Raw genomic sequence first — 12,500 nt, 5'->3', positions numbered from 1 at the left:
GCATTGCGAGACTCCAAAACAAATCGTCCTTACCGTTTTTTCACTCATTCTTTATCGAGTGAAAAAACGGTATGCACGATTTGTTTTGGAGTCTCGCAATGTCATATACGCCTATGAGGATCTACTCTCCCAATGAAACTCGGTTTTTTGTCAAACCTGCTATAATGTGATACATGTCTTTGATACACATATATATATATATATATATGTATATATATATATATATATATATATATATATATATATATATGTATATATATATATATATATATATATATATATATATATATATTATATATATATATATATATGTATATATATATTATATATATATATATATATATATATATATATATATATATGTATATATATATATATATATGTGTGTGTGTAATCAAAATAAGCAACAGGATAACAAGTAGTAATGCAGTACGACCGTTTCAAGCGACTCGATTTAATTGAACAAAGCAATCATTACATCAGTTTAAATGCAATTATATCTTCAGCTGCACAAACTAAATGGAGTTTTTTAATAAATGGACACATAAACATGATTTTTTAATATAACATTAATGTAGCCTACTTGTTAAAAAATACTATTTATTTTGTGCAGCTGAAGATAGCACTGCATTTAAATTGATGTAATAATTGCATTTTTCAAGTCAATGGACTCGCTTGAAATGGTCGTACTGCGTCACTATTTGATATTCTGCTGCATATTTTGACTTTATTCACCTTACTTCGATTAATAGTTGGAGAAATAGTGATCTATTTGGTTGCTATTTCTAATATTTTCGGTATGTGGTTTTGAGCAACTTGCTGCAATTAACCCTTTATTATAATTAATATAATTCTTACCAAATATGGTCTTTTCCATACCGAAAAATCTACTAGGTGATATTTATTGATTTTATTAAATTAATTATATTTCACCCTTTTTTGTATATATATATATATATATATATAAGTATGTATGTATATACACACATATATATATATATATGCATATATATATATATATATATATATATATATATATATATATATATATATATATATATATGTATGTATATATATATGTATATATATATATGTGTGTGTATATAGATATATATGTGTGTATATATGTATGTATGTATGTATGTATGTATGTATGTATGTATGTATGTATGTATTCGTGTATGTACACTCATTGTATGTGTTTGTAGCGATTTTCTCAGGATAGCTCACATGGACATGACTGGGTGGGACAGAGAAGACAGAGGGAAAATCTGTTGGTAGAGAGATAAATTCCATCACTTCACTATTTACTTCTACATTTCCTCATTGGTCCCAAATCTTTAAAATAGGGAATTGAGAGGGGTGGGTGGGGATTTTAGGAGAGGTATAACAGTCAACACAAACAATCATTTGAATGTAATCAAAATAGTGTTCTTTCTTTAATTAGCTTAACAACTGCATATTGTTTATTGTTCTTCTTACTGTTGTTGTCTAACCTTTCATTAAGCTACTAAGACAGTATAATGTATCAGTAGAATTAAAACAATATAAACATATAAACATGGTTATATACAAAACAGAAAATGTAATGGTTTATCTTGTCATTGCCAGTGAATACTTACTGCGGTGAGAATAACGTCTTTAACATCTTTTTTAAATTTTCCTTTTTTATTAGGTCCAATGGTGTTCTGCCACTTTTGTTTTTACAGTAAAAGTTGGCCCCGTGGTGGGCTAGGTAACTGGCAAGCACCACGCCAGAGTACCTTTCTTCGTTTCCCAGTTCCAGCTCTACGCAGTACTACAAATGATGAAATATAAAATGATGAGTTAAAGATTACACAAACATATACTAAAGATACCCCAAATTACACAACAGTTCAACTACATTTACACATACTTTGTTTCTCCAGTGATTAAACTATTCACACAGTGTTGATTTCTTACATCATCTCTTAGTTGAGTCCACTTTTCATTATCATTTGTTTTACTTTACGTTCTACATTAAGACAAAAACTATGATCATTATATTGAACAAAACACACATTAGTGGTTAACGTTATTGCTTAACAATGTTATTTAATGAGTAAATATTTACTTGCCAATCACAAATGTCACAAACTATTCAATAAAAACACAATATAAAGTTATTATAACATCATGTCAAATATACAAAATATAAGGACAGAAATGTCACAATAATGAAAGACAACAAACCAACAAGAACCTATCTCTACAACTGGCTTGATAAAGCCAAATGGCCACAGCAAGAGAAATACTTACGGAAGAGTATTGTACATATAAGTACTAGCTTAAGGTGACCCACTCTACGCGTGGGTGAGGGTGTGATTGTTACTTTATGTTGCTTCCTTTGTTTCTTATCGCCATATTCACCCTCATTGTTCCTCTCTCGCATCCCCACTCTCTTACTCTTCCTTTATCTCGGACTCTCCCTCACTTTCTCTTACTTTTTATCTTTCTCTATCTATCTATCTCCCATTTATAAAAAAATTAGATTTCCGTGCTTAAATTACAAATCTTCTACTTTACCATGTTGAAAATTTGATTGAAATCGGGCAAAAGGTGTCCAATCTAAACCCCCAATTGTCCCCCAAAATCAATAAAATCCCCATTTTCACACCAAAACGACCACAGTAGCGCCCCAAAAGTCTCTCAAACAATTTCTCACCGCAAGTTACCCCCTCTTTTAAATTGTAATCCCCTTCCAGGCCCAATTACACATCTTTTTACAAAAAAATCCAATTTGTATCATCGTTCGCCTTCTTCATTTGATAGATTAGAAATACATACCCGGCCTTGTTCGGGATTAAAATAGTTTATTATTGTTTTACTAGTTTTGGTATTATAACCCGATTTCATTCGGGTCTAAGCGGGCCACATTTTAAAAGATGAGGGATTTTGCCCTAGAGTCCATGCCTTTCAATTGAGCAAATTCGAAGTTCCAATACAAACTCACTAGCACTTTTAACATAGGTGTGCATATTTTTAGCACAATCCAACCACATATGCACACAGTATATATATAAATTAACACAATATATCTGTTTAATAATATCTGTTATGATTGTGCGATGGAGGTGGGCGATATTAATTCACCGTTCTAAAAGACCTGTGGCGAGAATATTTAAACTTTTGCGGTTGTCATGGCTTTCTGTCTATAGATACAGACAGACGTACAGTGAGAGAGGTGGTGGAAGAAAGAGTGACAGAGAGACGTCGTTATAGAGGGATCAAAAAATCACTCTTTTTGCCATAGCAACCACATCTTATAGCTTGAGAATTTTAACCATCGCGGGTCTCATTCTCACCACGCATTTAGTATCCTTGCCAATTTTCAGCTCGATCCTTGCCTCGGTTTGGCTGCCATTAACCTCCAAAGCAAAATGTGCATAAAAGTTTCGTCAAAGGACTGTTTTATAGATATGAATAACACCACAAATAATATAAGTTATACCAGAAAAGAGAACAGCAACAACATAGCAAGGCCTTCAGACATAACAACTAAATCAACACCACATAGACATATCCACGCAGATCAATAATGTTTCTATAATTAAGTGGATTGGAGAGAAATCAGGGTATATAAGGCATCGGATTTTGTGCGCAAGAGAGAAGTCTACCATGGTATGGTTATGTGATGCATATGGATGAAGATAGCTTCATCAAGAAGTGGTGATCTCTCATTGTGGAGGGAATGTGTGGAGGGGGTAGACCCAGAAAGACGTGCAATAATGTGGTGAGAAAGGACCGTCAGACGTTGGGCCTCACAGAGGGGATGAAATGGGAGCGATACTTTTGGCAGTCTGCTGTACTTGAGATGATATGCCAAGCTAGTCGTCGTTGTCCTTGCATACTGTCATGACCCCTGTATCATTCTTCGTCTGAGATATCCTAATCTTGTGAGATCATGGGCGCTGATGCTCCGGAAAAATCACCCATGCTGGTGTCACATACAAATATCCGTGTCGGTGCTGCACAAAAGCACGCAGTACATTATGTAAATTGGGTGGCATTAGGAAGAACGTCCAACTGTCGAAACCATGCGTAAAGAGATATGGAGCCCAGGTAGCTTTTCAGCTGACCAGCTTCTGTCAAAGCGTCGAACCCATGCCAGCTTTGAAAACAGTCGATACATTATCATGATGATGATGATGATGAATTAATAAGGAAACATCTTTTGATGAAGAAAGTGAAGTAAGGGAAGTAAGAATCGGTGTCACAGTTGAGGCAGAACACCAACGCAGGTTGATAAATTGTTCAGTGTTAGTCTGATGGACTATTCCAGTAGGTGGGGAGGTCGCTGGCTGCCAGAGTAGGTTCCTCTCACCAAAGTAGACATTACAACAATACACAGATGACCATCAACTGCCTGAATAGTCGTCAGCCATCTGTAGTGAGCTTTATTCATATGGGAATAGCCCAATGTCATAATTCAAAACTAACGCAGCGAAAATTTTGAAAAGTTCCCCCAGTTCTGAAAAAAATCGATAAATTCGACATGGGGTCGAGAATCTAAGCTTTTTATATGCAACACATCTTCTGTCTAGAGGACGCAACTCGACCTTTTTATCGCCCAAAGGGACAGCTAGGAACATCGTATACACAGAAGTATTCGAGTGAAGAGAAGATATTGCAACCTACACATGCGCCTTCGTTCCCTAGAGGGAAAGGACTAGATTGGGATTAGTCGTTGCCTACTAGGGGCTCTTACATACCCAGGCAATGCCGGGCTATGCTGCTAGTATTATATAAAAGAAATGTGACAGAGAGCTGTTTCAGGCAGAATTCTTCATGGAATGGACAAGATGTATTTATTATCATGGCCCCAGCACTATAAATGTTACTGTCTATCATATAAACCTCTCTTCTACCCAGTATCATTGTTAATTCAGAATAATATCTCCTGTCTTGAATAGATCATTTCTCCTTCAAATTTTGATGACCGTGTTTGTATGGCCAACATTCGAGATGGATCACCTTCTCTACCATGGAGAGGTCGTGCCTTTGAGGACGGAAGGGGACGGAACAGAGAATAGTGTTTGTTACATAATAATATAACTAAGGGTTACCATTGTGACTGGATCAGGAAATGGTAATGGAGGATGGGGTTGGTAGGTGAGAATTGCGATATAAACAATGTTTGTTTCTGTCTGTCTTTCTCTGTCAGTTTGTCTATTTTACACACACACAGACGCACAAATGCACACACACACACACACACACACACACACATAGTCACAAACAATGTGAAAACTTACCTGATCTAACATGGTCATGTGCTCCACCTCAGAACGAAAGTTGTTTTCTCTTTTTAACGCCAGGTGCAGGCAATTATTTCCTCCATGGTCGACAGCATTTACATTCGCACCCCTGGCTATCAGCCTCTGAATTATTCCGAGGTGACCGTCCGAGACAGCTTCAAGCAATGGTGTCCTATATTCTTTGTTCACAATTTCTAAATTCACCGAATCCTTTGTGGAGGTAAAAATGGAAAATGAAAATTTACATGAAAATCAGGGTTGATATCAATGTCATTACAGTTTTCTACTGGGTACTAGATCAAACTGATCAAATACATTTGATGTTTGTCAGTGAAATAAATCTTCCATAAGGACCTTCTATAACCTGTGTGTTAGAGACATGATAAACATATTAAGATGTCCTACATTTGCCCCTCACTATAGTAAGTTGTAGGGCAACAGAACTAGAGTAAACACATGATTCAAGTCAAGTAAAGAAGAATTATAATTTCTAATGTTTACTTTTGACGTTGCTACATTAATAAGGGGTTCATAAAACTGCTGAGCCGGTTAGCGTCCACATGCATAAAACTAATGCGCACGCACGCACACACACATAAACATCAGTTCACGAGAATATGCATCACAACGACCGTTTCGACCCATCTTGCATCGGTCGCTTTCGGGTGGGCTACTATACATGTTGTGTTGCATCCTCCAGTGCAGATGCATCTCATCAGGTGCCTTGTTTTAATGTAAAGATACCTCACTAAATATATTCAGTTTCACTTGACATGTTGTTGCTAGGAGCTTCTTGGATTACAACATGAGAGACAACAGCCTTCTGGCAACAACAACATTCCAAACGAAACCGAATATATTTACAGAGGTATCTTCTTTAAAAGAAGACACCCGATGACATGCATCTGCACCGGAGGATGTACCACAACCAGTTATACAATATCCTACCTGCAAGGGCCCGATGCAAGATGGATTGAAACAATCGTTGTGATGAATAAAAATTCTCATTAACTCCATTTTCTGCTTCCCTCAGTCATTATAAACTGAACGAACACTGCAGAATACATGAGGTAGATCCAGTGTCACTTATAGCTCAACTGTGGATGACATGAGGTAACCGAATCAGCGAAAGATCTTTAAGCGGCATACTTCTAAATGTATACACAAATTCCAAATAATTACAAATACACACACACGCACACACACTCACACACACACACACACAACACACACACACACATACAGGGTGGATGATGCCTTTCACGGAAAGAATTACAGAGGTATCACACTATTAGAGGAAGCAATGAAAATTACAGAGAGGGTCACAGACAAAATAATTAGGATGTGTGTTAGACCAGAAGAGATGCAATTTGGTTTTGTGCCACAGCGAAGCACCTCTTATGCTATATTCCTGGTAAGGCAGCTGCAGGAGAAGTACCTAGCCAAAGATGAACCCTTGTACTTGGTATTTGTTAAACATGGAGAAAGGCTTTGACAGGATCCCTTGATCCCTTATTTGGCGGTCACTGCAAAAACTAGGGATGGACGAATGGTTGGTGAGAGCGTTACAAGCCATGTACAGGGATGCTGTCAGTAAGGTGAGGTTTGGCATCGTGTGTAGCAATCAATTAGGGTACAAGTAGGGGTTCACCATGGATTAGTCCTTAGCTCCTTCCTGTTTATCAGAGTCCTCCAGGCAATAACAGAGGGATTTAAGATGAACTGCTTCTAGGAGATCCCCAATGCTGATGACCTTGTTATCATAGCTGAATAACTTTCAGAACTAGGTAAATTTTAGGTATATCAGTAAGGACTAGAATCAAAGGACCCTAAACTTATTCTAACAAACACCAGTCTTAGTAAGTAGGAAAGCGGACAATTCACAAATCCCCTTAGGAAGATGGCACTGATCGATCTGTAGAAAAAGCGTAGGTAGGAAGTTCATAAGATGTGCCCAGTGTAAGGTATGGGCACATAAGTGTTGCAGCAATATCAGAGGAAGGTTAACAGGGATAATAGTTTTTCTGTGTGGAAGGTGCACAGGTACAATAAACAGCACAACTGTAGAGAAAATAGAGCCCATCAATTGCCAGGTAGGTAAGCTACTGGGAGTTGATAGTTTCCGCTATCTAGGTGGCCAAGTCAGGAGTGTGGTTTGTTCTTCCTTGAGTGTAGCTGCAAGAATAAGAATAAGATGTGCAAAGTTCAGAGTAATCTTAATTCTAATGGTAACAAAGAGCGTCTCCCTGAGATTGAAAGGCAGACGTTATGATGCCTGTGTGTAAACAACTATGTTACATGTCAGTGAAACATGGGATGTGACCTCTCTGAGGACTTCCATAGGCTTGAAAGAAATGAAGCCAGTATGCCTCGCTGGATGTAAAATGTCAGTGTGCATGTACGACAGAGTATGGGGGTCTTGAGAGAAAGGCTGGGCATTGAAGACATCAAATGTGGTGTGCAAGAGAGACGTCTGCGTCGGTATGGTCTTGTGATGTGTATGGACATGGACAACTGTGTAAAAAGTGCCGATCTCTAACTGTGGAAGGATCCTTTGGAAGACGGAGACCCAAGAAGACTTTCGATGAGTTGATGAAGAATGATCTCCGAACGATGGGCATCATGGAAGAGATGACAAGTGACCGAGAGCCCTGGTGATATTCTCTGCGGGAGAGGAGATGTCAGGCCAAGTGATGATAAGGATGTGGTCGTGCCAGTGTCCTATAAGTGGCACCCGTGCATCATAGCCGTGGCTGTTCGCTTCCGGTGCCATGTCAATGACACCTGGGTATCGTAATTGTGGCCACTGATGGTGCCATGTAAATTGGCACCTGGGAATTATCGTCGTTGGTGGTGCCATTTAAATGGCAACCATCCGTGAATCGTAGTCGTGGCCATTATCGGTGTCATGCAAGTGGCACCTGTGCAAGTGGCATGTGAAAGCACCAGTTACACACCTGGGGTGGTTGGCATTAGGAAGGACATCAAGCTGTAGAAACCATGCCAAATCACACAGGAACGTGGGGCAGCTCACCGACTCATAATCTCCTGTCAAACCAGCCGACACATGCCAGTATGGAGAGTTGATGTTAAATGATGATAATGATGATGATGATGGTGATGATGATGATGGTGATAACGCACAAACAAACACATAGACATACACAAATATGAAAATAACAATCAAAACTATCATTGGTTAAAATATATATATATATATATATATACATGTGTATATTTAGGGCTAAAAACCAAACCACTATGTGGACAGCCATGTGCTAGTAGAAGATCACATACGATCTAACCATAAATCCATGCATCTCCAGTACATATATATATGTATGTATATGTCTCTCTCTATATATATATATTGACATATACATATATATATATATATATATATATATATATATATATATATATATATATATATATATATATATATTCTTTTTTCCACCTTGTTTCACATTTATGTGTTTACTCCGGTATATATATATATTTATATCTATATATATATATATGTATATGTACATATATATATATATAATATATATGTATATATATATATATATATATATATATATATATATATAGAGAGAGAGAGAGAGAGAGAGAGAGATAGATAGATAGATAGAAATAGATAGACACACACATCCATATATACATGGTTGTAATGTAAGGAGCTTTTTTCCCAACCATACACGGTTCTACGTTGAATCCCTCCGCATGGAAACTCAGGCAGGTATATTCTACTCTTGCCTTGGGCTGAACAAAATCTATGTGTGTGCCTATGTATGTGTGTGTGCGTGTGTGTGTGTGTGTGTGTAGCAAAGAGGCTGAGAGGATAAGTGATATGCTCAAAAGGAAAAAAGTACTGGGATCGATACATTTGACTAAAAATTCGATGATGCCGCAGCATGGCCGCAGGCAAATGTCTAAAATAATTAATTTATATATATATATATATCATCATCATCATCATCGTTTAACGTCCGTTCTCCATGCTAGCATGGGTTGGACGGTTCAACTGGGGTCTGGGAAGCCAGAAGGCTGCACCAGGCTCCAGTCTTATCTGGCAATGTTTCTACAGCTGGATGCCCTTCCTAACGCCAACCACTCCGTGAGTGTAGTGGGTGCTTTTTACGTGCCACGTGCACAGGTGCCAGACGAGGCTGGCAACGGCCACGGTCGGATTGGTGTATTTTATGTGCCACCGGCACGGAAGCCAGTCGAGGCGGTGCTGGCATCGGCCACGAGTCGGATAGTGCTTTTTACGTACCACCAGACCAGGGATCCTGGCTGGTTCAATTCGATTTCGATTTCGCTATATATATATATATTTCGATATATATATATATATATATATATATATATATTCCCATTATTTTACTGGTACATTGGTAATATTTATATTATACAGATCGATAAAATACTGGAGAGTGTATATAATATATATTTATTAACTAACCTGGTTCAGCAATAGAAACACCAATTTATATTTTCGTCTGAAAGTAATGGATGAGGAAAGAAAAACATGAAAAAAAAACATCACACAGCTTGAGATAATAGTTATTAGGTCATTAAAGAAAACAAATGTAATTAGGTCACAATAACTTAATTACAGCAATTATTACACACATACTCACACACATATATATTTATTCAATACACACTCTACACAGTAGAACAATGATATATACACACCTGAGTAAACCCAGAAATGTAAAGACAGGAAAAATACTGCTAAGAATTCTGTCAGCCTATATAAACATGAAATTTAGGAAGGAAAGAAGGGCTACAGGTAATCATATGAACCCCAGTACATGACTGGTATAGTATTTTATCAACCTTGCAAAGATAGAAGAAGTTGACCTTGGCAGGATTTGAACTCTGAACGTAAAGAGTCGTAAATTAAATAACACAATTTATTTCCTCTAAAAGTAATAAGAAACAAGAACAGGAGAAAAGAAGGAAGACAGTTTATTAAAGGAACCCCTGGGTATTACAGGTACAGATTATATTGACCCCAGAGTGATAGTAAATATTCTGGTAGGATTTGAACATGGAACATAAAAGAGACAAATGTAAATACTGTAAGGGGATGATTCTCTATTTAGCCCAGGGTCGGAGTAAATAGGGAAACTACAAAGGAGAGAGAGTGAGGAAGAAAAAGAGAAATAGAGAGAAAGTAGTTATAGATGGGATGAAAAGAAGAAGAGAGAGGATTTGAACCTGTGACGTTGAGGAAATGGAGAACGAGATGAAGTAAAGAGTCCAGTCAGGCAACAACAATAACAATTATGGTGATGATTAATTAATAAAGTAGATTACAGTGTTATTTCAGTGCGAAAGAGAGAAGAAAGACAATGACCCCATGGTGGGATTATGACGTGAATGACTGAATGAAAAAGAAACAAACATTATTGAAAACATAAAAGAAACAGATTTGGATATTCCAGATCCAATGGGGACTTACTTCTGAACTGCATCATGCAGTGGTGTGTCTCCATCGTCGTTCATGACATTGGCATCGATGCCATTGTGACTCAACAACAGCTCGACAATGTGCAAGTGTCCCCGATCACAGGCCCAGTGCAGCGGTGTTTGACCATTTACATTTCGAGGATTAACCTATAAAGAAAAGAATAAAAACATTAAAAATGGTGTCTGAAAGGGGAGTCGGGTGGTGAAGAATTAAAAGAAAAACTCACAGAAAAAGAGAAGAGAAGGAATGAAATTAATTAAACAGGTGGAATGATTGGGGTGGGGAGTAGGTAATGGAGATTTCTATTGTATATACACACACGCGTATACACACATACATATCTACATATAAATATATTTATATACACACACACAAACACACGCATATAGGATGAATAACTCAATAAATAAACACATAGATCAGCAAAATGTGTGTGTGTGTGTGTGTGTGTGTATGTGTGTGTTCGTGAGTGTGTGTGTGTTTTCATAGTTACATTTATTCTATTATTCTTTCATTTGTTTCTGTCATGTGAATGTGGCCAAACTGGAGCACTGTCATTAGTCGAGCAAATCGACCCCAGGAATCCTAGTACTTATTTTATCGGTTTCTTTTGCAGAACCGCTAGTTTACGGGGACGTAAACACACCAACATCGGTTGTCAAGCGATGTTGAGGGACAAACACAGACACACAAACACACGTACGTACACACAGACACACATAACACACACACACATACACAAACTCATATGTATATGTATATATATGTACACACACACACACACACACACACACATATATATATAGATTTATACATATTTATATATATATATATACATACGACGAGCTTCTTTCAGTCTCCATCTACCAAATCCACTCACAAGGTTTGCTCAGCCTGGGGCTATAGCAGAAGTCACTTGCACATTGTGCCATGCAGTGAAAATGAACCGGGAACCATGTGGTTGGTAAGCAAGTTACTTACCACACAGCCACACTTGCGCCTCTCTCTCACTATATATTTATATATATATATATATATATATATATATATATATATATATATATATATATATATATATATTAATCAATATAGGGAGGCAAAAAAATTTTGTAGAATTCTTTTGCCCCCAGCGGCCTAGTGGGAAAAAATTAAATAGTCATAAACCATTTTTAAGTTCAATATCACAATCAAGGAACGGCCATAATAGGCCATTCACCCACTAGAAATAACAGCCAAAAAGCTTCAACCGCAAAATAACATTAATTCCGTAAATCAGGAGAAAATTAAAAAACATTTACCCTGAAATTCCTTAGACGATGCACCGTTTCTTCTACTGTTTAATGGTAAATTAACCTGATTAAATTAACCTGATTAAATTGATTAAATTAAATTTAAATTAAATTGATTAAATTGATTAATTTAATTTAATCAGGTTAATTTACCATTAAACAGTAGAAGAAACGGTGCATCGTCTAAGGAATTTCAGGGTAAATGTTTTTTAATTTTCTCCTGATTTACGGAATTAATGTTATTTTGCGGTTGAAGCTTTTTGGCTGTTATTTCTAGTGGGTGAATGGCCTATTATGGCCGTTCCTTGATTGTGATATATATATATATATATATATATATATACATGTGTGTGTGTGTATGTAAATAGATCTTTTTTACTCTTTTGCTTGTTTCCATCATTTGACTGTGGCCATGCTGGAGCACCACATTTAGTGGAGGAAATTGCC

The 12,500-nt window shown here is 37.0% G+C and overlaps 1 protein-coding gene across 7 annotated transcripts in view; it reads right to left on the bottom strand.

Annotated features, from left to right (window-relative positions):
• The window catches only part of LOC115228946 (E3 ubiquitin-protein ligase MIB2-like), a 78,148-nt gene that overhangs the window by 19,555 nt on the left and 46,093 nt on the right, over positions 1-12,500 (bottom strand). For all 7 annotated transcript variants that reach the window (XM_029799390.2, XM_036499052.1, XM_036499053.1 and 4 more), the window contains 4 exons: positions 10,756-10,910; positions 9,748-9,784; positions 5,277-5,489; positions 1,623-1,798 (listed from right to left, as the gene is read on the bottom strand). In XM_029799390.2, the coding sequence (XP_029655250.1) occupies positions 1,623-1,798; positions 5,277-5,489; positions 9,748-9,784; positions 10,756-10,910 (581 nt within the window). The remainder of the gene's footprint in view (positions 1-1,622; positions 1,799-5,276; positions 5,490-9,747; positions 9,785-10,755; positions 10,911-12,500) is intronic.

Source organism: Octopus sinensis, unplaced genomic scaffold, assembly GCF_006345805.1.
Source record: "Octopus sinensis unplaced genomic scaffold, ASM634580v1 Contig11448, whole genome shotgun sequence".
Classification (NCBI taxonomy): domain Eukaryota; kingdom Metazoa; phylum Mollusca; class Cephalopoda; order Octopoda; family Octopodidae; genus Octopus; species Octopus sinensis.
The sequence above is the reverse complement of the archived record's forward strand: the minus strand, read 5'-3'. Positions and strand labels throughout refer to the sequence as shown.